Here is a 27,423-nt window from a genome sequence, read left to right as displayed (position 1 = left end):
GTCTGAGGGAGAAATTTCAGATTCAGGAAAAATTTCTCAACAAGCTGAACCTGATGTTATTACATTCAAATTTAAATTGGAACATCTCCGCGCTCTGCTTAAGGAGGTGCTTTCTACTCTGGATGATTGTGACAATTTGGTCGTTCCAGAGAAATTATGTAAGATGGACAAGTTTCTAGAGGTCCCGGTGCCCCCCGAAGCTTTTCCTATACCCAAGCGGGTGGTGGATATTGTAAACAAAGAATGGGAAAGGCCCGGCATACCTTTTGTCCCTCCCCCTATATTTAAGAAATTGTTTCCTATAGTCGACCCCAGAAAGGACTTATGGCAGACAGTCCCTAAGGTCGAGGGGGCGGTCTCTACCTTAAACAAACGCACCACTATCCCTATAGAAGATAGTTGTGCTTTCAAAGATCCTATGGATAAAAAGTTAGAAGGTTTGCTTAAAAAGATGTTTGTTCAGCAAGGTTACCTTCTACAGCCAATTTCATGCATTGTTCCTGTTACTACAGCAGCGTCTTTTTGGTTTGATGAACTAGAAAAGTCGCTAGATAAAGCTACCCCTTTGGAGGAGATTATGGACAGGATTCGTGCTCTTAAATTGGCTAATTCTTTTACTCTAGACGCTATCCTGCAATTAGCTAGATTAGCGGCGAAAAATTCAGGGTTTGCTATTGTGGCGCGCAGAGCGCTATGGCTAAAATCTTGGTCAGCGGATGCGTCATCCAAGAATAAATTGCTTAATATTCCTTTCAAGGGGAAAACGCTGTTTGGCCCTGACTTGAAAGAGATTATTTCAGATATCATTGGGGGAAAGGGCCGTGCCCTTCCTCAGGATAGGTCTTTCAAGGCTAAAAATAAGCCTAATTTTCGTCCCTTTCGTAGAAACGGACCAGCCTCAAGCTCTACGCCCTCTAAGCAAGAGGGTAATACGTCTCAAGCCAAGCCAGCCTGGAAGCCCATGCAAGGCTGGAACAAAGGCAAGCAGGCCAAGAAACCTGCCACTGCTACCAAGACAGCATGAGATGTTGGCCCCCGATCCGGGACCGGATCTGGTGGGGGGCAGACTTTCTCTCTTCGCTCAGGCATGGGCAAGAGATGTTCTGGATCCTTGGGCTCTAGAAATAGTCTCCCAAGGTTATCTTCTGGAATTCAAGGAACTACCCCCAAGGGGAAGATTCCACAGGTCTCAATTGTCTTCAGACCACATAAAAAAACAGGCATTCTTACATTGTGTAGAAGACCTGTTAAAAATGGGAGTGATCAATCCTGTTCCATTGAAGGAACGAGGGATGGGATTCTACTCAAATCTGTTCATAGTTCCCAAAAAAGAGGGAACATTCAGACCAATCTTGGATCTCAAGATCTTAAACAAATTTCTCGGGGTTCCATCGTTCAAGATGGAAACCATTCGAACAATTCTTCCTACCATCCAGGAAGGTCAATTCATGACCACGGTGGATTTAAAGGATGCGTATCTACATATTCCTATCCACAAGGAACATCATCGGTTCCTAAGGTTCGCGTTTCTGGACAAACATTACCAGTTCGTGGCACTTCCATTCGGATTAGCCACTGCCCCAAGAATTTTCACAAAGGTACTAGGGTCCCTTCTAGCGGTGTTAAGACCGAGGGGCATTGCAGTAGTACCTTACTTGGACGACATTCTAATTCAAGCGTCGTCCCTGCCACAAGCAAAGGCTCATACGGACATTGTCCTAGCCTTTCTCAGATGTCACGGGTGGAAAGTGAACGTAGAGAAAAGTTCTCTGTCTCCGTCAACAAGAGTCCCCTTCTTGGGAACAATAATAGACTCTTTAGAAATGAAGATTTTTCTGACAGACGCCAGAAAATCAAAACTTCTAAACTCTTGTCAAGTACTTCATTCTGTTCTTCTTCCTTCCATAGCGCAGTGCATGGAAGTAATAGGTTTGATGGTGGCGGCAATGGACATAGTTCCTTTTGCGCGAATTCATCTAAGACCATTACAACTGTGCATGCTCAGACAGTGGAATGGGGATTATACAGACTTGTCTCCAACGATACAAGTAGATCAGAGAACCAGAGACTCACTCCGTTGGTGGCTGACCCTGGACAACCTGTCACAAGGGATGAGCTTCCGCAGACCGGAGTGGGTCATTGTCACGACCGACGCCAGTCTGGTGGGCTGGGGCGCGGTCTGGGAACCCCTGAAAGCTCAGGGGCTTTGGTCTCGGGAAGAATCTCTTCTACCGATAAACATTCTGGAACTGAGAGCGATATTCAATGCTCTCAGAGCTTGGCCTCAGCTTGCAAGGGCCAAATTCATAAGGTTTCAATCAGACAACATGACGACTGTTGCGTATATCAACCATCAGGGGGGAACAAGGAGTTCCCTGGCGATGGAAGAAGTGACCAAAATAATTCAATGGGCGGAGAATCACTCCTGCCACTTGTCTGCAATCCACATCCCAGGAGTGGAAAATTGGGAAGCGGATTTTCTGAGTCGTCAGACATTTCATCCGGGGGAGTGGGAACTCCATCCGGAAATGTTTGCCCAAATAATTCAATTGTGGGGCATTCCAGACATGGATCTGATGGCGTCTCGTCAGAACTTCAAGGTTCCTTGCTACGGGTCCAGATCCAGGGATCCCAAGGCGGCTCTAGTGGATGCACTAGTAGCACCTTGGACCTTCAACCTAGCTTATGTATTCCCACCGTTTCCTCTCATTCCCAGGCTGGTAGCCAGGATCAAACAGGAGAGGGTATCGGTGATCTTGATAGCTCCTGCGTGGCCACGCAGGACTTGGTATGCAGACCTGGTGAATATGTCATCAGCTCCACCATGGAAGCTACCTCTGAGACAGGACCTTCTTGTTCAAGGTCCGTTCGAACATCCGAATCTGGCCTCACTCCAACTGACTGCTTGGAGATTGAACGCTTGATTTTATCAAAGCGAGGGTTCTCAGATTCTGTCATTGATACTCTTGTTCAGGCTAGAAAGCCTGTAACTAGGAAAATCTACCATAAAATATGGAAAAAATATATCTGTTGGTGCGAATCTAAAGGATTCCCATGGAACAAGATAAAAATTCCTAGGATTCTATCCTTTCTTCAAGAGGGTTTGGAGAAAGGATTATCTGCGAGTTCTTTGAAGGGACAGATTTCTGCTTTATCTGTTTTACTTCACAAAAAGCTGGCGGCTGTACCAGACGTTCAGGCTTTTGTTCAGGCTCTGGTTAGAATCAAGCCTGTTTACAAACCTTTGACTCCTCCCTGGAGTCTCAATCTAGTTCTTTCAGTTCTTCAGGGGATTCCGTTTGAACCCCTACATTCCGTTGATATAAAGTTATTATCTTGGAAAGTTTTGTTTTTGGTTGCAATCTCTTCTGCTAGAAGAGTTTCAGAGTTATCTGCTCTGCAGTGTTCTCCTCCATATCTGGTGTTCCATGCAGATAAGGTGGTTTTGCGTACTAAACCTGGTTTTCTTCCGAAAGTTGTTTCTAATAAAAATATTAACCAGGAGATAGTCGTGCCTTCTTTGTGTCCTAATTAGCAGCTACTAAGGATTTCAGACAAACATCTTCTTTGTTTGTTGTTTATTCTGGTAAAAGGAGAGGTCAAAAAGCAACTTCTACCTCTCTCTCTTTCTGGCTTAAAAGCATTATCCGATTGGCTTATGAGACTGCCGGACGGCAGCCTCCTGAAAGAATCACAGCTCACTCCACTAGGGCTGTGGCTTCCACTTGGGCCTTCAAGAACGAGGCTTCTGTTGATCAGATATGTAAGGCAGCGACTTGGTCTTCACTGCACACTTTTGCCAAATTCTACAAATTTGATACTTTTGCTTCTTCTGAGGCTATTTTTGGGAGAAAGGTTTTGCAAACCGTGGTGCCTTCCATCTAGGCGACCTGATTTGTTCCCTCCCATCATCCGTGTCCTAAAGCTTTGGTATTGGTTCCCACAAGTAAGGATGACGCCGTGGACCGGACACACCTATGTTGGAGAAAACAGAATTTATGCTTACCTGATAAATTACTTTCTCCAACGGTGTGTCCGGTCCACGGCCCGCCCTGGTTTTTGATCAGGTCTGTTGAATTAATCTCTCTAACTACAGTCACCACGGTATCATATGATTTCTCCTATGCATATTCCTCCTTTACGTCGGTCGAATGACTGGGGAAGGCGGAGCCTAGGTTGGATCATGTGACCAGCTTTGCTGGGCTCTTTGCCATTTCCTGTTGGGGAAGAGAATATCCCACAAGTAAGGATGACGCCGTGGACCGGACACACCGTTGGAGAAAGTAATTTATCAGGTAAGCATAAATTCTGTTTTTTGTACTTTGTTGTCAAGTTTATGCCTGTTTAACATGTCTGTACTATCAGATAGACTATGTTCTGTATGTCAGGAAGCCAAAGTTCCTTCTCATTTAAATATATGTGATGCATGTGATAGTGAAAATGATGCCCAAGATGATTCCTCAAGTGAGGGGAGTAAGCATGGTACTGCATCATCCCCTTATGTGTCTACACCAGTCTTGCCCACACAAGAGGCCCCTAGTACATCTAGTGCGCCTATTCTTCTTACTATGCAACAATTAACGGCTGTAATGGATAATTCTATTAAAAACATTTTAGCCAAAATGCCCACTTATCAGCGAAAGCGCGACTGCTCTGTTTTAGATACTGTAGAGCATGAGGGCGCAGATGATAATGGTTCTGACATGCCCTTACACCAGTCTGAAGGGGCTAGGGAGGTTTTGTCTGAGGGAGAAATTTCAGATTCAGGAAAAATTTCTCAACAAGCTGAACCTGATGTTATTACGTTCAAATTTAAATTGGAACATCTCCGCGCTCTGCTTAAGGAGGTGTTATCTACTCTGGATGATTGTGACAATTTGGTCGTTCCAGAGAAATTATGTAAGATGGACAAGTTCCTAGAGGTCCCGGTGCCCCCCGAAGCTTTTCCTATACCCAAGCGGGTGGCGGATATTGTAAACAAAGAATGGGAAAGGCCCGGTATACCTTTTGTCCCTCCCCCTATATTTAAGAAATTGTTTCCTATAGTCGACCCCAGAAAGGACTTATGGCAGACAGTCCCTAAGGTCGAGGGGGCGGTCTCTACCTTAAACAAACGCACCACTATCCCTATAGAAGATAGTTGTGCTTTCAAAGATCCTATGGATAAAAAGTTAGGTTTGCTTAAAAAGATGTTTGTTCAGCAAGGTTACCTTCTACAGCCAATTTCATGCATTGTTCCTGTTACTACAGCAGCGTCTTTCTGGTTTGATGAACTAGAAAAGTCGCTGGATAAGGTTACCTCTTATGAGGAGATTATGGACAGAATTCGTGCTCTTAAATTGGCTAATTCTTTTACTCTAGACGCTACCCTGCAACTAGCTAGATTAGCGGCGAAAAATTCAGGGTTTGCTATTGTGGCGCGCAGAGCGCTATGGCTAAAGTCTTGGTCAGCGGATGCGTCATCCAAGAACAAATTGCTTAATATTCCTTTCAAGGGGAAAACGCTGTTTGGCCCTGACTTGAAAGAGATTATTTCAGATATCACTGGGGGAAAGGGCCATGCCCTTCCTCAGGATAGGTCTTTCAAGGCTAAAAATAAGCCTAATTTTCGTCCTTTTCGTAGAAACGGACCAGCCTCAAGTTCTACACCCTCTAAGCAAGAGGGTAATACGTCTCAAGCCAAGCCAGCCTGGAGGCCAATGCAAGGCTGGAACAAAGGTAAGCAGGCCAAGAAACCTGCCACTGCTACCAAGACGGCATGAGATGTTGGCCCCCGATCCGGGACCGGATCTGGTGGGGGGCAGACTTTCTCTCTTCGCTCAGGCATGGGCAAGAGATGTTCTGGATCCTTGGGCTCTAGAAATAGTCTCCCAAGGTTATCTTCTGGAATTCAAGGAGCTACCCCCAAGGGGAAGATTCCACAGGTCTCAATTGTCTTCAGACCACATAAAAAAACAGGCATTCTTACATTGTGTAGAAGACCTGTTAAAAATGGGAGTGATTCATCCTGTTCCATTAAAGGAACAAGGGATGGGATTCTACTCCAATCTGTTCATAGTTCCCAAAAAAGAGGGAACATTCAGACCAATCTTGGATCTCAAGATCTTAAAACAAATTTCTCAGGGTTCCATCGTTCAAGATGGAAACCATTCGAACAATTCTTCCTACCATCCAGGAAGGTCAATTCATGACCACGGTGGATTTAAAGGATGCGTATCTACATATTCCTATCCACAAGGAACATCATCGGTTCCTAAGGTTCGCCTTTCTGGACAAACATTACCAGTTCGTGGCACTTCCATTCGGATTAGCCACTGCCTCAAGAATTTTCACAAAGGTACTAGGGTCCCTTCTAGCGGTGCTAAGACCGAGGGGCATTGCAGTAGTACCTTACTTGGACGACATTCTGATTCAAGCGTCGTCCCTGCCACAAGCAAAGGCTCATACGGACATTGTCCTAGCCTTTCTCAGATCTCACGGGTGGAAGGTGAACGTAGAGAAAGGTTCTCTATCTCCGTCAACAAGAGTCCCCTTCTTGGGAACAATAATAGACTCCTTAGAAATGAAGATTTTTCTGACAGAAGCCAGAAAATCAAAACTTCTAAACTCTTGTCAAGTACTTCATTCTGTTCTTCTTCCTTCCATAGCGCAGTGCATGGAAGTAATAGGTTTGATGGTTGCGGCAATGGACATAGTTCCTTTTGCGCGAATTCATCTAAGACCATTACAACTGTGCATGCTCAGACAGTGGAATGGGGATTATACAGATTTGTCTCCAACGATACAAGTAGATCAGAGGACCAGAGATTCACTCCGTTGGTGGCTGACCCTGGACAACCTGTCACAAGGGATGAGCTTCCGCAGACCAGAGTGGGTCATTGTCACGACCGACGCCAGTCTGGTGGGCTGGGGCGCGGTCTGGGAACCCCTGAAAGCTCAGGGTCTTTGGTCTCGGGAAGAATCTCTTCTACCGATAAACATTCTGGAACTGAGAGCGATATTCAATGCTCTCAAGGCTTGGCCTCAGCTAGCAAAGGCCAAATTCATAAGGTTTCAATCAGACAACATGACGACTGTTGCGTATATCAACCATCAGGGGGGAACAAGGAGTTCCCTGGCGATGGTAGAAGTGACCAAAATAATTCAATGGGCGGAGACTCACTCCTGCCACTTGTCTGCAATCCACATCCCAGGAGTAGAAAATTGGGAAGCGGATTTTCTGAGTCGTCAGACATTTCATCCCGGGGAGTGGGAACTCCATCCGGAAATCTTTGCCCAAATAACTCAATTATGGGGCATCCCAGACATGGATCTGATGGCGTCTCGCCAGAACTTCAAGGTTCCTTACTACGGGTCCAGATCCAGGGATCCCAAGGCGGCTCTAGTGGATGCACTAGTAGCACCTTGGACCTTCAACCTAGCTTATGTGTTCCCACCGTTTCCTCTCATTCCCAGGCTGGTAGCCAGGATCAAACAGGAGAGGGCATCGGTGATCTTGATAGCTCCTGCGTGGCCACGCAGAACTTGGTATGCAGACCTGGTGAATATGTCATCGGCTCCACCATGGAAGCTACCTCTGAGACAGGACCTTCTTGTTCAAGGTCCGTTCGAACATCCGAATCTGGCCTCACTCCAACTGACTGCTTGGAGATTGAACGCTTGATTTTATCAAAGCGAGGGTTCTCAGATTCTGTCATTGATACTCTTGTTCAGGCTAGAAAGCCTGTAACTAGAAAAATCTACCATAAAATATGGAAAAGATATATCTGTTGGTGTGAATCCAAAGGATTCCCATGGAACAAGATAAAAATTCCTAGGATTCTATCCTTTCTTCAAGAAGGTTTGGAGAAAGGATTATCTGCAAGTTCTTTGAAGGGACAGATTTCTGCTTTATCTGTTTTACTTCATAAAAAGCTGGCGGCTGTGCCAGACGTTCAAGCTTTTGTTCAGGCTCTGGTTAGAATCAAGCCTGTTTACAAACCTTTGACTCCTCCCTGGAGTCTCAATTTAGTTCTTTCAGTTCTTCAGGGGGTTCCGTTTGAACCCCTACATTCCGTTGATATAAAGTTATTATCTTGGAAAGTTTTGTTTTTGGTTGCAATCTCTTCTGCAAGAAGAGTTTCAGAGTTATCTGCTCTGCAGTGTTCTCCTCCATATCTGGTGTTCCATGCAGATAAGGTGGTTTTGCGTACTAAACCTGGTTTTCTTCCGAAAGTTGTCTCTAATAAAAAATATTAACCAGGAGATAGTCGTGCCTTCTTTGTGTCCTAATCCAGTTTCAAAGAAGGAACGTTTGTTGCACAACTTGGATGTAGTTCGTGCTCTCAAATTTTACTTAGCAGCTACTAAGGATTTCAGACAAACATCTTCTTTGTTTGTTGTTTATTCTGGTAAAAGGAGAGGTCAAAAAGCAACTTCTACCTCTCTCTCTTTCTGGCTTAAAAGCATTATCCGATTGGCTTATGAGACTGCCGGACGGCAGCCTCCTGAAAGAATCACAGCTCACTCCACTAGGGCTGTGGCTTCCACATGGGCCTTCAAGAACGAGGCTTCTGTTGATCAGATATGTAAGGCAGCGACTTGGTCTTCACTGCACACTTTTACCAAATTCTACAAATTTGATACTTTTGCTTCATCTGAGGCTATTTTTGGGAGAAAGGTTTTGCAAGCCGTGGTGCCTTCCATCTAGGCGACCTGATTTGTTCCCTCCCATCATCCGTGTCCTAAAGCTTTGGTATTGGTTCCCACAAGTAAGGATGACGCCGTGGACCGGACACACCTATGTTGGAGAAAACAGAATTTATGCTTACCTGATAAATTACTTTCTCCAACGGTGTGTCCGGTCCACGGCCCGCCCTGGTTTTTGATCAGGTCTGATGAATTATTTTCTCTAACTACAGTCACCACGGTATCATATGATTTCTCCTATGCATATTCCTCCTTTACGTCGGTCGAATGACTGGGGAAGGGGGAGCCTAGGGGGGATCATGTGACCAGCTTTGCTGGGCTCTTTGCCATTTCCTGTTGGGGAAGAGAATATCCCACAAGTAAGGATGACGCCGTGGACCGGACACACCGTTGGAGAACGTAATTTATCAGGTAAGCATAAATTCTGTTTTTTACTTGGTTAAATGTTAAAAATGTTTAGGTAGGAAAGTGGGTGCAATGGGGTATTTACAGATGACAAATGATGTTTGCCTTTCTTCAACTTGGAGGTTAATATTAGCTTAAAGGGACTTTAAACATAAAATCTTTCATGATTCAGATAGATAATACAATTTTAAACAACATTCCAATTTACTTCAATTATCTAATTTGCTTTATTCTTAAGATATCCTTTGTTTAAGAAATAACAATGTACATGGGTCAGCCAATCACACGAGGCATCTATGTGGAGCTACCAATCAGCATCTACTGAGCCTATCTAGATATGCTTTTCAGCAAAGGATATCAAGAGAATTAAGCAAATTAGATAATAGAAGTAAATTAGAATTTTATTTTATTTTTAAATTGCATGCTCTTTCTAAATCATGAAAGAAAAAAAATGTGGGTTTCATGTCCCTTTAACAGTTATGACCTGCTCCTTTTTTCATGTGCTCTTTCTCTGAAATTATAAAGAAAAGGGTTTTCACAATAAGGACAAAGTTAGTTTTATTTTGTACAAAGCTCATTTCTAATAAAGTTGGTTTCATTGTAATTCTGTTTTTCTAGATTGTTCAGATTCCTTTCTGTGGTGAAAGTGACTGTGAAGACTGGATCAAGAAGACCACGGCCAGGTAAAAAATATTGACACTAATTTCTCTGAAATCAGCTTTGAGGTTCTCAAATAATGAAATCAAGAGTACTATGGTTTTATAGGAATTCATTGTTTCTATAACAGTTAATCACATTCAGAACAATAAGGGAAACAAGCAGAATAACTAGGAGTTAACACGATCAATGCTTTACCTATTTCACTTGTGGTAATGTAGGCTAACGCTCTATTCACCATGAAGGTTTTATTTTGCACACATGAAATGAGTATTGGTATCCTGCTCAGTACAACTAGTTTTCTAGTAGTGTATGGGGCAGTCGCCCACTGACCCTGGTCATGTCTACATGCAACCTGACTTAAAAGGACACTGAACCCAAATTTTTTCTTTCCTGATTCAGATAGGGCATGCAATTTTAAGCAACTTTCTAATTTACTCCTATTATCAAATTTTCTTCATTCTCTTGGAATCTTTATTTGAAATGCAAGACTGTAAGTTAAGATGCCAGCCCATTTATGGTGAACAACCTGGGTTGTTCTTGCTGATTAGTGGATAAATTCACCCATCAATAAAATAGCATAGATGCCTTCTTTTTCAAATAAAGTTAGCAAGAGAAATAAGAAAAATTGATCATAGGAGTAAATTAGAAAGATGTTTAAAATTGCATGCTCTGATTCACAAAAGAAAAAAATTGGGTTCATTGTCCCTTTAAGGTCCCTTCTTTGGGGTTACCTATAACAGACTATGGTTATATATTCAATAAATCACAACTGGTTCTGGCCCATGGATGCATACCTTGTAGGCCCAATTAATTTTTATTTAGATACAGCTTTAAAACATTTTATGCAGCTGTTCTGCTTCTACATTATTGATTAAAGTTTACCTATCCTCTGCAGGCTTATAGCTTCAGGTCCTTATATGGATTCCTTAAAATACATTGTATTTTTATTTATTAAATGGTGGAAGAGACACAATAATGTGGGAGTTAATGCCTATTTCAGGTGATTGCGTGTCACAAAAATCATTTAAATAATTTGATTCATATCATTATGCTTGTAACAAGTACATATCTTTAAATATGTGGTTTAGTGAAAGTTTTATTTTACTTTCTTCTGTTATGTGTGATCAGTCCACGGGTCATCATTACTTCTGGGATATAACTCCTCCCCAACAGGAAATGCAAGAGGATTCACCCAGCAGAGCTGCATATAGCTCCTCCCCTCTACGTCAGTCCCAGTCATTCTCTTGCACCCAACGACTAGATAGGATGTGTGAGAGGACTATGGTGATTATACTTAGTTTTTATGACTTCAATCAAAAGTTTGTTATTTTAAAATAGCACCGGAGCGTGTTATTACTTCTCTGGCAGAGTTTGAGGAAGAATCTGACAGAGATTTTTTACTATGATTTTAACCGGAGTCGTTAAGATCATATTGCTGTTCTCGACCATCTGAGGGAGGTAAAGGCTTCAGATCAGGGGACAGCGGGCAGATGAATCTGCATTGAGGTATGTGGCAGTTTTTATTTTCTGAATGGAATTGATGAGAAAAGCCTGCCATACCGTTAAAATGACATGTATGTATACACTTCAGTATTCTGGGGATGGTATTTCACCGGAACTACTGTGTTAAAGGTCACTAATCCTTTTAATAACTATTCTCATGTTAAACGTTTTTGCTGGAATGTAGAATCGTTTACATTGCTGAGGTACTGTGTGAATAAATGTTTGGGCATTATTTTCCACTTGGCAGTTTTTTGCTTTAATTGTGACAGTTTCGTTTCTCTTCACTGCTGTGTGGGAGAGGGAGGGGCCGTTTTTGGCGCTCTTTGCTACGCATCAAAAAATTCCAGTCAGCTACTTTTATATTTCCTGCATGATCCGGTTCATCTCTGACAGATCTCAGGGGTCTTCAAACTTCTTTGAAGGGAGGTAAATTCTCTCAGCAGAGCTGTGAGAATTCTTATAGTGACTGTGTATAAAAAACGTTGTTTTGTTTTCTTATGTACAAATTTAATTAGTGTTGTTTTTTACTAATGGGAACAAACCTTTGCTAAAAGTTGTGTTGTTTTAAAATTTGATGCAATAACTGTTTTTCAGTTCATTATTTCAACTGTCATTTAATCGTTAGTACCTCTTTGAGGCACAGTACGTTTTTTGCTAAAAAAGATTATAACCAAGTTGTAAGTTTTTTGCTAGTGTGTTAAACATGTCTGACTCAGAGGAAGATATCTGTGTCATTTGTTCCAATGCCAAGGTGGAGCCCAATAGAAATTTATGTACTAACTGTATTGATGCTACTTTAAATAAAAGTCAATCTGTACAATGTGAACAAATTTCACCAAACAGCGAGGGGAGAGTTATGCCGACTAACTCGCCTCACGCGACAGTACCTGCATCTCCCGCCCGGGAGGTGCGTGATATTTTGGCGCCTAGTACATCTGGGCGGCCATTACAGATAACATTACAAGATATGGCTACTGTTATGACTGAAGTTTTGTCTAAATTACCTGAACTAAGAGGCAAGCGTGATCACTCTGGGGTGAGAACAGAGTGCGCTGACAATGCTAGGGCCATGTCTGATACTGCGTCACAGCTCGCAGAGCATGAGGACGGAGAGCTTCATTCTGTGGGTGACGGTTCTGATCCAAACAGATTGGACTCAGATATTTCAAATTTTAAATTTAAATTGGAGAACCTCCGTGTACTACTAGGGGAGGTCTTAGCAGCTCTCAACGATTGTAACACTGTTGCAATACCAGAGAAACTGTGTAGGTTGGATAAATACTTTGCGGTACCGGCGAGTACTGACGTTTTTCCTATACCTAAGAGACTAACTGAAATTGTTACTAAGGAGTGGGATAGACCCGGTGTGCCGTTCTCACCCCCTCCAATATTTAGAAAGATGTTTCCAATAGACGCCACCACTCGGGACTTATGGCAAACGGTCCCCAAGGTGGAGGGAGCAGTTTCTACTTTAGCTAAGCGTACCACTATCCCGGTGGAGGATAGCTGTGCTTTCTCAGATCCAATGGATAAAAAATTAGAGGGTTACCTTAAGAAAATGTTTGTTCAACAAGGTTTTATATTACAACCCCTTGCATGTATCGCGCCGATTACGGCTGCGGCAGCATTTTGGATTGAGTCGCTTGAAGAGAACCTTAGTTCCTCTACGCTAGACGACATTACGGACAGGCTTAGAGTCCTTAAACTAGCTAATTCTTTCATTTCGGAGGCCGTAGTACATTTAACCAAACTTACGGCTAAGAACTCAGGATTCGCCATACAGGCACGCAGGGCACTGTGGCTAAAATCCTGGTCAGCTGATGTTACTTCTAAGTCCAAATTACTTAATATACCTTTCAAGGGGCAGTCCTTATTCGGGCCCGGTTTGAAAGAAATTATCGCTGACATTACGGGAGGTAAGGGCCACGCCCTACCTCAAGACAAGGCCAAAGCTAAGGCTAGACAGTCTAATTTTCTCCAACATAGGTGTGTCCGGTCCACGGCGTCATCCTTACTTGTGGGATATTCTCCTCCCCAACAGGAAATGGCAAAGAGCCCAGCAAAGCTGGTCACATGATCCCTCCTAGGCTCCGCCTACCCCAGTCATTCTCTTTGCCGTTGTACAGGCAACATCTCCACGGAGATGGCTTAGAGTTTTTTAGTGTTTAACTGTAGTTTTTCATTATTCAATCAAGAGTTTGTTATTTTCAAATAGTGCTGGTACGTACTATTTACTCAGAAACAGAAAAGAGATGAAGAATTCTGTTTGTATGAGGAAAATGATTTTAGCAACCGTAACTAAAATCCATGGCTGTTCCACACAGGACTGTTGAGAGCATTAACTTCAGTTGGGGGAACAGTTTGCAGTCCTTGCTGCTTGAGGTATGACACATTCTAACAAGACGATGTAATGCTGGAAGCTGTCATTTTCCCTATGGGATCCGGTAAGCCATGTTTATTACGATTGTAAATAAGGGCTTCACAAGGGCTTATTTAGACTGTAGACATTTTTTGGGCTAAATCGATTGATATTAACACTTATTTAGCCTTGAGGAATCATTTATTCTGGGTATTTTGATATAATAATATCGGCAGGCACTGTTTTAGACACCTTATTCTTTAGGGGCTTTCCCAAAGCATAGGCAGAGTCTCATTTTCGCGCCGGTGTTGCGCACTTGTTTTTGAGAGGCATGGCATGCAGTCGCATGTGAGAGGAGCTCTGATACTTATAAAAGACTTCTGAAGGCATCATTTGGTATCGTATTCCCCTTGGGTTTGGTTGGGTCTCAGCAAAGCAGATACCAGGGACTGTAAAGGGGTTAAAGCTTAAAACGGCTCCGGTTCCGTTATTTTAAGGGTTAAAGCTTCCAAATTTGGTGTGCAATATTTTCAAGGCTTTAAGACACTGTGGTGAAAGTTTGGTGAATTTTGAACAATTCCTTCATGTTTTTTCGCAATTGCAGTAATAAAGTGTGTTCAGTTTAAAATTTAAAGTGACAGTAACGGTTTTATTTCAAAACGTTTTTTGTACTTTCTTATCAAGTTTATGCCTGTTTAACATGTCTGAACTACCAGATAGACTGTGTTCTGAATGTGGGGAAGCCAGAATTCCTATTCATTTAAATAAATGTGATTTATGTGATAATGACAATGATGCCCAAGATGATTCCTCAAGTGAGGGGAGTAAGCATGGTACTGCATCATTCCCTCCTTCGTCTACACGAGTCTTGCCCACTCAGGAGGCCCCTAGTACATCTAGCGCGCCAATACTCCTTACTATGCAACAATTAACGGCTGTAATGGATAATTCTGTCAAAAACATTTTAGCCAAAATGAACCCTTGTCAGCGTAAGCGTGGATGCTCTGTTTTAGTTACTGAAGAGCATGACGACGCTGATATTAATATCTCTGAAGGGCCCCTAACCCAATCTGAGGGGGCCAGGGAGGTTTTGTCTGAGGGAGAAATTACTGATTTAGGGAATATTTCTCAGCAGGCTGAATCTGATGTGATTACTTTTAAATTTAAATTGGAACATCTCCGCATTTTGCTTAAGGAGGTATTATCCACTCTGGATGATTGTGAAAATTTGGTCATCCCAGAGAAACTATGTAAAATGGACAAGTTCCTAGAGGTGCCGGGGCTCCCAGAAGCTTTTCCTATACCCAAGCGGGTGGCGGACATTGTTAATAAAGAATGGGAAAGGCCCGGTATTCCTTTCGTCCCTCCCCCCATATTTAAAAAATTGTTTCCTATGGTCGACCCCAGAAAGGACTTATGGCAGTCAGTCCCCAAGGTCGAGGGAGCGGTTTCTACTTTAAACAAGCGCACCACTATTCCCATAGAGGATAGTTGTGCTTTCAAAGATCCTATGGATAAAAAATTAGAAGGTTTGCTTAAAAAGATGTTTGTTCAGCAGGGTTACCTTCTACAACCCATTTCATGCATTGTCCCTGTCACTACAGCCGCATATTTCTGGTTTGATGAACTGATTAAGGTGCTCGATAGTGACTCGCCTCCTTATGAGGAGATTATGGACAGAGTCAATGCTCTCAAATTGGCTAATTCTTTCACTCTAGACGCCTCTTTGCAATTGGCTAAGTTAGCGGCTAAGAACTCTGGGTTTGCTATTGTGGCGCGCAGAGCGCTTTGGTTGAAATCTTGGTCGGCTGATGCGTCTTCCAAGAACAAGCTACTAAACATTCCTTTCAAGGGGAAAACGCTGTTTGGTCCTGACTTGAAAGAGATTATCTCTGATATCACTGGGGGTAAGGGCCATGCCCTTCCTCAGGATCGGCCTTTCAAGGCAAAAAATAGACCTAATTTTCGTCCCTTTCGTAAAAACGGACCAGCCCAAGGTGCTACGTCCTCTAAGCAAGAAGGTAATACTTCTCAGGCCAAGCCAGCTTGGAGACCAATGCAAGGCTGGAACAAGGGAAAGCAGGCAAAGAAACCTGCCACTGCTACCAAGACAGCATGAAATATCGGCCCCCGATCCGGGACCGGATCTGGTGGGGGGCAGACTCTCTCTCTTCGCTCAGGCTTGGGCAAGAGATGTTCTGGATCCTTGGGCGCTAGAAATAGTCTCCCAGGGTTATCTTCTGGAATTCAAGGGACTTCCCCCAAGGGGAAGGTTCCACAGGTCTCAGTTGTCTTCAGACCACATAAAAAGACAGGCGTTCTTACTTTGCGTAGAAGACCTGTTAAAAATGGGAGTGATTCATCCTGTTCCATTGAGAGAACAAGGGATGGGGTTCTACTCCAATCTGTTCATAGTTCCCAAAAAAGAGGGAACATTCAGACCAATCCTAGATCTCAAGATCTTAAACAAATTTCTCAAGGTCCCATCTTTCAAGATGGAAACCATTCGAACTATCCTTCCTTCCATCCAGGAAGGTCAATTCATGACCACGGTGGATTTAAAGGATGCGTATCTACATATTCCTATCCACAAGGAACATCATCGGTTCCTAAGGTTTGCATTCCTGGACAAACATTACCAGTTCGTGGCGCTTCCTTTCGGATTAGCCACTGCTCCAAGGATTTTCACAAAGGTACTAGGGTCCCTTCTAGCTGTGCTAAGACCAAGGGGCATTGCTGTAGTACCTTACCTGGACGACATTCTGATTCAAGCGTCGTCCCTCCCTCGAGCAAAGGCTCACACGGACATCGTCCTGGCCTTTCTCAGATCGCACGGCTGGAAAGTGAACGTGGAAAAGAGTTCTCTATCCCCGTCAACAAGGGTTCCCTTCTTGGGAACAATTATAGACTCCTCAGAAATGAGGATTTTTCTAACAGAGGCCAGAAAGACAAAGCTCCTGGACTCTTGTCGAATACTTCATTCCGTTCCCCTTCCTTCCGTAGCTCAGTGCATGGAAGTGATCGGGTTGATGGTAGCGGCAATGGACATAGTTCCTTTTGCGCGCATTCATCTAAGACCGTTACAACTGTGCATGCTCAGTCAGTGGAATGGGGACTATACAGACTTGTCTCCAAAGATACAAGTAAATCAGAGGACCAGAGACTCACTCCGTTGGTGGCTGTCCCTGGACAACCTGTCACGAGGGATGACATTCCACAGACCAGAGTGGGTCATTGTCACGACCGACGCCAGTCTGATGGGCTGGGGCGCGGTCTGGGGATCCCTGAAAGCTCAGGGTCTTTGGTCTCGGGAAGAATCTCTTCTACCGATAAATATTCTGGAACTGAGAGCGATATTCAATGCTCTCAAGGCTTGGCCTCAGCTAGCGAGGACCAAGTTCATACGGTTTCAATCAGACAACATGACGACTGTTGCGTACATCAACCATCAGGGGGGAACAAGGAGTTCCCTAGCGATGGAAGAAGTGACCAAGATCATTCTATGGGCGGAGTCTCACTCCTGCCACCTGTCTGCTATCCACATCCCGGGAGTGGAAAATTGGGAAGCGGATTTTCTGAGTCGTCAGACATTGCATCCGGGGGAGTGGGAACTCCATCCGGAAATCTTTGCCCAAGTCACTCAACTTTGGGGCATTCCAGACATGGATCTGATGGCCTCTCGTCAGAACTTCAAAGTTCCTTGCTACGGGTCCAGATCCAGGGATCCCAAGGCGGCTCTAGTGGATGCACTAGTAGCACCTTGGACCTTCAAACTAGCTTATGTGTTCCCGCCGTTTCCTCTCATCCCCAGGCTGGTAGCCAGGATCAATCAGGAGAGGGCGTCGGTGATCTTGATAGCTCCGGCGTGGCCACGCAGGACTTGGTATGCAGATCTGGTGAATATGTCATCGGCTCCACCTTGGAAGCTACCTTTGAGACGAGACCTTCTTGTTCAGGGTCCGTTCGAACATCCGAATCTGGTTTCACTCCAGCTGACTGCTTGGAGATTGAACGCTTGACTTTATCGAAGCGAGGTTTCTCAGATTCTGTTATCGATTCTCTTGTTCAGGCCAGAAAGCCTGTAACTAGAAAGATTTACCACAAAATTTGGAAAAAATATATCTGTTGGTGTGAATCTAAAGGATTCCCTTGGGACAAGGTTAAGATTCCTAGGATTCTATCCTTCCTTCAAGAAGGATTGGAAAAAGGATTATCGGCAAGTTCCCTGAAGGGACAGATTTCTGCCTTGTCGGTGTTACTTCACAAAAAACTGGCAGCTGTGCCAGATGTTCAAGCCTTTGTTCAGGCTCTGGTTAGAATCAAGCCTGTTTACAAACCTTTGACTCCTCCTTGGAGTCTCAATTTAGTTCTTTCAGTTCTTCAGGGGGTTCCGTTTGAACCCTTACATTCCGTTGATATTAAGTTATTATCTTGGAAAGTTTTGTTTTTAGTTGCAATTTCTTCTGCTAGAAGAGTTTCAGAATTATCTGCTCTGCAGTGTTCTCCTCCTTATCTGGTGTTCCATGCAGATAAGGTGGTTTTACGTACTAAACCTGGTTTTCTTCCAAAAGTTGTTTCTAACAAAAACATTAACCAGGAGATTATCGTACCTTCTCTGTGTCCGAAACCAGTTTCAAAGAAGGAACGCTTGTTGCACAATTTGGATGTTGTTCGCGCTCTAAAATTCTATTTAGATGCTACAAAGGATTTTAGACAAACATCTTCCCTGTTTGTTGTTTATTCAGGTAAAAGGAGAGGTCAAAAAGCAACTTCTACCTCTCTCTCTTTTTGGATTAAAAGCATCATCAGATTGGCTTACGAGACTGCCGGACGGCAGCCTCCCGAAAGAATAACGGCTCATTCCACTAGGGCTGTGGCTTCCACATGGGCCTTCAAGAACGAGGCTTCTGTTGATCAGATATGTAGGGCAGCGACTTGGTCTTCACTGCACACTTTTACCAAATTTTACAAGTTTGATACTTTTGCTTCTTCTGAGGCTATTTTTGGGAGAAAGGTTTTGCAAGCCGTGGTGCCTTCCATTTAGGTGACCTGATTTGCTCCCTCCCTTCATCCGTGTCCTAAAGCTTTGGTATTGGTTCCCACAAGTAAGGATGACGCCGTGGACCGGACACACCTATGTTGGAGAAAACAGAATTTATGTTTACCTGATAAATTTCTTTCTCCACGGGTGTGTCCGGTCCACGGCCCGCCCTGGTTTTTTAATCAGGTCTGATAATTTATTTTCTTTAACTACAGTCACCACGGTACCATATGGTTTCTCCTATGCTATTATTCCTCCTTAACGTCGGTCGAATGACTGGGGTAGGCGGAGCCTAGGAGGGATCATGTGACCAGCTTTGCTGGGCTCTTTGCCATTTCCTGTTGGGGAGGAGAATATCCCACAAGTAAGGATGACGCCGTGGACCGGACACACCGTTGGAGAAAGAAATTTATCAGGTAAACATAAATTCTGTTTTCGTCCCTTTCGGAATTTCAAAACAGGAGCAGCATCAACCTCCACTGCACCAAAACAGGAAGGAGCTGTTGCTCGTTACAGGCAAGGCTGGAAGCCTAACCAGTCCTGGAACAAAAGCAAGCAGGCCAGGAAACCTGCTGCTGCCCCAAAGACAGCATGAACCGAGAGCCCCCGATCCGGGACCGGATCTAGTAGGGGGCAGACTCTCTCTCTTCGCCCAGGCCTGGGCAAGAGATGTTCAGGATCCCTGGGCACTAGAGATCATATCTCAGGGATACCTTCTAGACTTCAAATTATCTCCCCCAAGAGGGAGATTTCATCTGTCAAGGTTCTTCAGGCAGTGGTTCCTTCTGTATAATGAGCCTGCCTATCCCTCCCGTCATCCGTGTACTTTTGCTTTGGTATTGGTATCCCAGAAGTAATGATGACCCGTGGACTGATCACACATAACAGAAGAAAACATAATTTATGCTTACCTGATAAATTCCTTTCTTCTGTTGTGTGATCAGTCCACGGCCCGCCCTGTTTTAAGGCAGGTAAATATCTTTTAAATTATACTCCAGTCACCACTTCACCCTTGGTTACTCCTTTCTCGTTGTTTCTTGGTCGAATGACTGGGACTGACGTAGAGGGGAGGAGCTATATGCAGCTCTGCTGGGTGAATCCTCTTGCATTTCCTGTTGGGGAGGAGTTATATCCCAGAAGTAATGATGACCCGTGGACTGATCACACAACAGAAGAAAGGAATTTATCAGGTAAGCATAAATTATGTTTTTATTAGTGTAAAAGTACAACACATATCTCTATTTGCACAGCTATTTGTGTGTTGCACTTTTACTCTTAGAATTCCAGAGCTGAAGATAGCTGAATGCCGTTGTCTGCGGCCATATTCATAATTTTTCTATAACAAATGCCAAATATTTTTTTTACTCATGCCTTATTTTCCTGTTGCTTACCTCTATTGATGTTTTAAACTTAGAGACCAACTATGTCGCTGATATGTTATTCTTTTTTTCAACAGGGATCAAGATCTTGAGCCAGGAGCACCATCTATGGGAGCTAAAAGTCTCTGTATCCCTTTCAAACCACTCCAAGAGCTAAAACCAGGAGCTAAATGTGTGTGTAACAAGAACCCAGCCAAGTACTACACCCTCTTTGGCCGCAGTTACTAGTGGAGACTTTGACAACCTTTACTAAGCTCTTTTAAAAAAAATAAAAATAACTGAATCTCAGTCAACAGAATATAGGACCCATCCTTGGTGTAGTCACATCCTCTATACACCTAAAACAATAAAACTTATTGTGATTAGACTTGCTTTGTGTTATTTGTTTAAGGGGCCAAAGCAGCGGGTGAAGAATGGAAAAAAAATAAAATGGAGGCCATGTCTTTATGAAGAGTGGGTCTGTAACCAAAATGTTCCTTATGCTATATGGTTGAAAACAAGATCTGTCTATGCTCTCAGTATAGGTGACACTGCAGCCCACAGTTTATTTCTCAGCCTGTTTTATTATCGTAATAATAAAGCACTGAGCAGTGGGTTATACTTAATATAAATCATTGCAATATGTATTATTCATCACTTAAAAAAAGTAATAAAAATGTAAAATTCTTTTAAACTTCATTTGTGCAGTGTCCATTACTTCCTGTCACAGCCCTACAAAGAGGTGTTGGCCTCTGCAGCAAAGCAACTTAGCAGTTTTTCTTTTGAAGTGTTGCTAGGAGACAGCTTTCTGCTACCTGCAATTAATTTATTGCCGGTGTTCAATATAGGACTGGCTGCAACACTCCTGTGACCCTGTAACTTAAGTTCTGTAATCAGGGGCGGAACTACCATTGGTGCAACAGGTCCCAAGTGATGGAGGGGCCCAGAACAGCCAGTCTATACAATAGGAGTGTGCAGAATATGTACAATCCTAATGCAGGGAAACCTTTTATTAGTGCAGTTTGAAGGTCGGTCTATCCTCAATCATTATGCAGAACAGCATGTATATTCTTACTATTGCTCACTACTGAGTTACCTAATGGGGGGCCCAAAAAAACTTTACACCAGGGCCCTCTTTTGATTTAGGTCCGCTACTGTCTGTAATAGTAGCTCTCTTATCTAGCTGTTTACAGTGGCTAAACTGAGAAATTCTAAGTTCTCATTTAGCAAGAAAACAAGTAAGTTGTTTGCTGTTTTTTGTGTGGGTTTTTTGCAAAATATGTTTCTTTTTAGGTTTACTTTGGTTTAACATATTTCTTTTTACTAAAGAGCACTGTTTAATATCCCTTTAAACTCAGAAGGTTTTCATAATATGTTCAATTATACATAATTTAAAAATATTTGCAATGCACTGTTATTACTTAATATTTAATTGTAATTTTACTGAACATTGTAGTAGTTTCATTCATCCCAGAGAGACTTGAGTGCATTCTGTGGAATTTAAAATCCTGACTCACCTAAATGCTGAACAGATATTGGTTTTATGTTTTTATCTGTTCCTAATTGGCCAAAGAAAAGGAAGAAAGATAAACCGCATTCAAGAGGTGTCATGGGCCTGTAAAAAATGCAACTTAATTACAGTTTTAAATGTTTGTAAACACTTAAATTTGCATGCAGAACATTTGTAGTATAGTAAATAATTTCTGATGCATAAATAATTACTTTAATGTCCCTTTAAGGTTAGCATTTATTAACAGAACCTGGCACCTTCCATGGTATGTGACTTCATCTACAGTGGAAAGGTTAATATACGCAGCTTGCACATATCCCACTAAGATCTCGCTTCCATTGAGCCGTAATTCCATTTGCGTGCGCTCGCAAACCGATAAATATGCTGTCGGAAGCAATTTCGTTTATTGACTGTTTCCAATGGCACGTTATACCTCAATATCGGCACCCGGACTCTGGCTGCCAAAAAAATCTTTGCGTCCCATAGAAAGTAATAGAAGCCGTTAATCGATAAATTATACCAGGTTTCCAATGAAAGCGCAAACCGTTAATACACTTTCGGAGGCTTTCAATACTTTGAAAAATATTACACCCAGCTCAACTAGGTGTAAAAGAGGAAAATTGTACTTTTTGAGACTAATTTTCTATTGAAATTATAAAACTTGCAAATAATGGAAGTGTTTTTAATGTAGAAATAAATTGTTATAAGTAATATTTATCGTCCCATGTATAGGAATAGTTGAACTTTATATTCTAATAGAAATATCAGTATATATTTAAATATAATATATGCAAGAACGTATCTACAGAATTCAAACTAGACCTATGCCTAAGGCCGCAATACATATTACTTATATTAATGGTAAATATAATTATAATAAAAAATAGTATTTGATTATTAAAAATATGGATAAGTGTATCTTTATTTTTCTTGAGAGGTGATCACAGGTAAGGAGCACGGACGTTAAACGTAAATTCTATAGCGTAAGGTCGGGTTACCTTAGCAACTAATTGATTTTCAAGAAATCCGAAGTCAGATGGAAGCGTTAACACAACGTTAACTTACAGCTACACAAAAAGAGCAACTGCACGCAATGCGCAAAATATTTCAATGGAACCTGGTAATAAATTGGAGCCGTAAATTACTTTTAGCTGTCGGCTGCTTCGGTAGCTTACGGCTCAATTTTTAACGACTCAATGGAAGCGAGCTCTGAGTCGTCTTTAAGGAACATTTTATAAATAAACCAAGCTCAAATTTTGGATATTGATCTCACTGCATATAGACAGATAAGATAAGGAGCATTTTGCGTAAGCATAGACAGATAAGCTAGCGAGGTCTGCAAGGCTCAGCACATTTAATTGAATTGTGGTTTCATTTAGCAGATACAGCTATTTCATATACAAACATACATAAACATACATAAAGGAGCAATTTACAGCTGGTATAACAAGTTGTAAACACATTAAGAAAAATCAATTTCTTTCATGTAATTGGCAACAGTCCATGAGTTAGTGACATATGGGATATACAATCCTACCAGGAGGGGCAAAGTTTCCCAAACCTCAAAATGCCTATAAATACACCCCTCACCACACCCACAATTCAGTTTTACAAACTTTGCCTCCTATGGAGGTGGTGAAGTAAGTTTGTGCTAAGATTTCTACGTTGATATGCGCTTCTCAGCATTGTTGAAGCCCGATTTCTCTCAGAGTACAGTGAATGTCAGAGGGACGTGAAGGGAGTATCACTTATTTGAATACGATGATTGCTCTAACGGGGGTCTATTTCATAGGTTCTCTGTTATCGGTCGTAGAGATTCATCTCCTACCTCCCTTTTCAGATCGACGATATACTCTCAATTTACCATTACCTCTACTAATAACTGTTTTAGTACTGGTTTGGCTATCTGCTATATGTGGATGGGTGTCTTTTGGTAAGTATGTTTTTTATTACTTAAGACACCTCAGCTATTGTTTGGCACTTTATGCATTTATATAAAGTTCTAAATATATGTATTGTACTTATATTTGCCATGAGTCAGGTTCATGTATTTCCTTCAGCAGACTGTCAATTTCATATTTGGGGAATTTAAACATTTTAAGAAATTTATTTCTTACCTGGGGTTGTCTTTTTTTCAATTGACTACTTCTTGCTATTGCGGGTATTCGGCCCGCGGGTGTGTCAAATGCTAAGCTTTATTGCGTCATTCTTGTCGCGAAATTTTTTTGCCGCGAAAAAAGACGTTTATGACGCAACTTCGTCATTTCCGGCATCATACGTGACGCCGAGACCTTTCACACGGCGGCGTCATTAGTGACACGAGTGTGTCATTTCCGGTTATTTTTGGCGCCAAAAAAAGTTTACGTTACGTTGTGCGTCATACTTGGCGCCAATTTTTTTTCATTATTTCAATACCCCTTGTATGTTTGCCTCTTGCTTTTTGCTATCAGAGGCCTATGCTATTGCATTTTTTTCCCATTCCTGAAACTGTCATATAAGGAAATAGATAATTTTGCTTTATATGTTGTTTTTTCTCTTACATTGTGCAAGATGTCCCAATCTGATCCTGCCTCAGAAGTTTCTGCTGGAACATTGCTGCCTGACATCGGTTCTACCAAAGCTAAGTGCATTTGTTGTTAAATTATAGAAATTATTCCACCGAATGTCATTTGTAATAGGTGTCATGATAAACTTTTACATGCAGATAGTGTTTCCATCAGTAATAGTACACTGCCAGTTGCATTTCCTTCAACTTCTATTGTGCATGATATACCTGTAAATTTTAAAGAATTTGTTTCTGATTCTATTATGAAGGCTTTGTCTGCATTTCCACCTTCTAATAAACGTAAAAGGTCTTTTAAAACTTCTCATTTAGCTGATGAAATTTCAAATGACCAACAACATAATAATTCATCCTCTTCTGATGAGGATCTATCTGAAACAGAAGATCCTTCCTCAGATATTGACACTGACAAATCTACTTATTTATTTAAAATAGAGTATATGCGTTCTTTATTAAAAGAAGTGTTAATTACTTTGGATATTGAGGTAACCAGTCCTATTGACGTTCAGTCTAATAAACGTTTAAATGCTGTTTTTAAACCTCCTGTGGTTTCTCCAGGGGTTTTTCCCATTCCTGAGGCTATTTCTGATATGATTTCTAGGGAATGGAATAAGCCAGGTACTTCTTTTATTCCTTCTTCAAGGTTTAAAAAATTGTATCCTTTACCAGCAAAATCTATAGAGTTTTGGGAAAAAAAATCCCCAAAGTTGATGGGGCTATTTCTACTCTTGCTAAACGTACCACTATTCCTATGGAAGATAGTACTTCCTTTAAGGATCCTTTAGATAGGAAGCTTGAATCTTATCTAAGGAAGGCCTATTCATATTCAGGTCATCTTCTTAGACCTGCTATTTTTTTGGCTGATGTTGCGGCTGCATCAACTTTCTGGTTGGAAAATTTAGCGCAACATGAATTGGATTCTGACATATCTAGTGTTATTCGCTTACGGCAACATGCTAATCATTTTATTTGTGATGCCATTTTTGATATTATCAAAATTGATGTTAGATCCATGTCTTTAGCTGTATAAGCTAGAAGAGCTTTGTGGCTTAAGTCTTGGAATGCTGATATGACATCTAAATCTAGATTACTATCTCTTTCTTTCCAAGGTAATAATTTACTTGGTTCTCAGTTGGATTCTATTATTTCAACTATCACTGGGGGAAAAGGAGTTTTTTTCCCTCAGGTTTTTTTCCCTAAGGGTAAATCTAAGGCTTCTAACCGTTTTCGTTCCTTTCGTCAGAATAAGGAACACAAACTCAATCCTCCCCCCAAGGAATCTGCTTCCAATTGGAAGCCGCCCTCAAATTAGAATAAATCCAAGCCATTTAGGAAACCAAAGTCAGCCCCTAAGTCCGCATGAAGGTGCGGCCCTCATTCCAGCTCAGCTGGTAGGGGGCAGATTAAGGTTTTTCAAGGATTTTTGGATAAAATCGGTCCAAAATCATTGGATTCAGAGCATTGTCTCTCAGGGGTATCGAATAGGATTCAAAGTAAGACCTCTTGTGAGAAGATTTTTTTCTCACGCATCCCTGTAAATCCAGTAAAAGCTCAGGCTTTTCTGAAGTGTGTTTCAGACCTGGAGTCTTCAGGGGTAATCATGCCAGTTCCTCCTCAGGAACAAGGTTTGGGGTTTTATTCAAACCTATTCATTTGTACCAAAGAGAGAAAATTTATTCAGACCAGTTTTGGATCTGAAAATTTTTAATCATTATGTAAGAGTACCAACTTTCAAGATGGTGACTATAAGGACTATTCTGCCTTTTGTTCAGCAAGGACATTATATGTCCACAATAGACTTGCAGGATGCATACCTTCATATTCCGATTCATCCAGAACACTATCCGTTTCTGAGATTCTCTTTTCTAGACAAGCATTACCAATTTGTTGCTCTTCCATGTGACCTAGCAACAGCTCCAAGAATCTTTTCAAAGGTTCTGGGTGCCCTACTATCTGTAATCAGAAAACAGGGTATTGCGGTGTTTCTTTATTTGGACGATATCTTGGTACTAGCTCAGTCTTTACATACTGCAGAAGCTCACACGAATCAACTAGTGTTGTTTCTTCGGAAACATGGTTGATCAATTTACCAAAAAGTTTCTTGATTCCTCAGACAAGGGTCACCTTTTTAGGCTTCCAGATACATTCAGTGTCCATGACTCTGTCTCTAACAGACAAGAGACGTTTAAAATTGGTCGCTGCATGCCGGCACCTTCAGTCTCAGTCATTCCCTTCAGTGGCTATGTGCATGGAAGTTTTAGCTCTCATGACTGCTGCATCGGACGCGATCCCCTTTGCTCGTTTTCACATGAGACCTCTACAGCTTTGCATGCTGAATCAATGGTGCAGGGATTATACAAAGATATAACAATTAATATCCTTGAATCCCATTGTATGACACTCTCTGACATGGTGGATAGATCACCATTGTTTGGTTCAAGGGTCTTCTTTTGTTCGGCCAACCTGGACTGTGATCTCAACAGATGCGAGTCTTTCAGGTTGGGGAGCTGTTTGGGGATCTCTGACAGCACAAGGGGTTTGGAAATCTCAAGAGGCGAGATTATCAATAAATATTTCTTTCATGTAATTAACAAGAGTCCATGAGCTAGTGACGTATGGGATATACATTCCTACCAGGAGGGGCAAAGTTTCCCAAACCTCAAAATGCCTATAAATACACCCCTCACCACACCCACAATTCAGTTTTTACAAACTTTGCCTCCGATGGAGGTGGTGAAGTAAGTTTGTGCTAGATTCTACGTTGATATGCGCTCCGCAGCAAGTTGGAGCCCGGTTTTCCTCTCAGCGTGCAGTGAATGTCAGAGGGATGTGAGGAGAGTATTGCCTATTTGAATGCAGTGATCTCCTTCTACGGGGTCTATTTCATAGGTTCTCTGTTATCGGTCGTAGAGATTCATCTCTTACCTCCCTTTTCAGATGGACGATATACTCTTATATATACCATTACCTCTGCTGATTCTCGTTTCAGTACTGGTTTGGCTTTCTACAAACATGTAGATGAGTGTCCTGGGGTAAGTAAATCTTATTTTCTGTGACACTCTAAGCTATGGTTGGGCACTTTCTTTATAAAGTTCTAAATATATGTATTCAAACATTTATTTGCCTTGACTCAGAATGTTCAACTTTCCTTATTTTCAGACAGTCAGTTTCATATTTGGGATAATGCATTTGATTTATTCATTTTTTCTTACCTTCAAAAATTTGACTTTTTTCCCTGTGGGCTGTTAGGCTCGCGGGGGCTGAAAATGCTTCATTTTATTGCGTCATTCTTGGCGCGGACTTTTTTGGCGCAAAAATTCTTTTCCGTTTCCGGCG

At 42.1% G+C, this 27,423-nt stretch overlaps 1 protein-coding gene across 1 annotated transcript in view; it reads left to right on the top strand.

Moving 5' to 3' along the window:
* The window catches only part of EPRS1 (glutamyl-prolyl-tRNA synthetase 1), a 327,712-nt gene extending 307,004 nt beyond the window's left edge, over window positions 1-20,708 (top strand). The window contains exons 30-31 of the mRNA XM_053712775.1: window positions 9,712-9,776; window positions 20,113-20,708. Of these exons, the coding sequence (XP_053568750.1) occupies window positions 9,712-9,776; window positions 20,113-20,263 (216 nt within the window). The 3' untranslated portion in view covers window positions 20,264-20,708. The remainder of the gene's footprint in view (window positions 1-9,711; window positions 9,777-20,112) is intronic.
* Window positions 20,709-27,423: the final 6,715 nt, after the last annotated feature.

Source organism: Bombina bombina, chromosome 4 (assembly GCF_027579735.1).
Source record: "Bombina bombina isolate aBomBom1 chromosome 4, aBomBom1.pri, whole genome shotgun sequence".
In the NCBI taxonomy this organism is placed as follows: domain Eukaryota; kingdom Metazoa; phylum Chordata; class Amphibia; order Anura; family Bombinatoridae; genus Bombina; species Bombina bombina.
The sequence above is the reverse complement of the archived record's forward strand: the minus strand, read 5'-3'. Positions and strand labels throughout refer to the sequence as shown.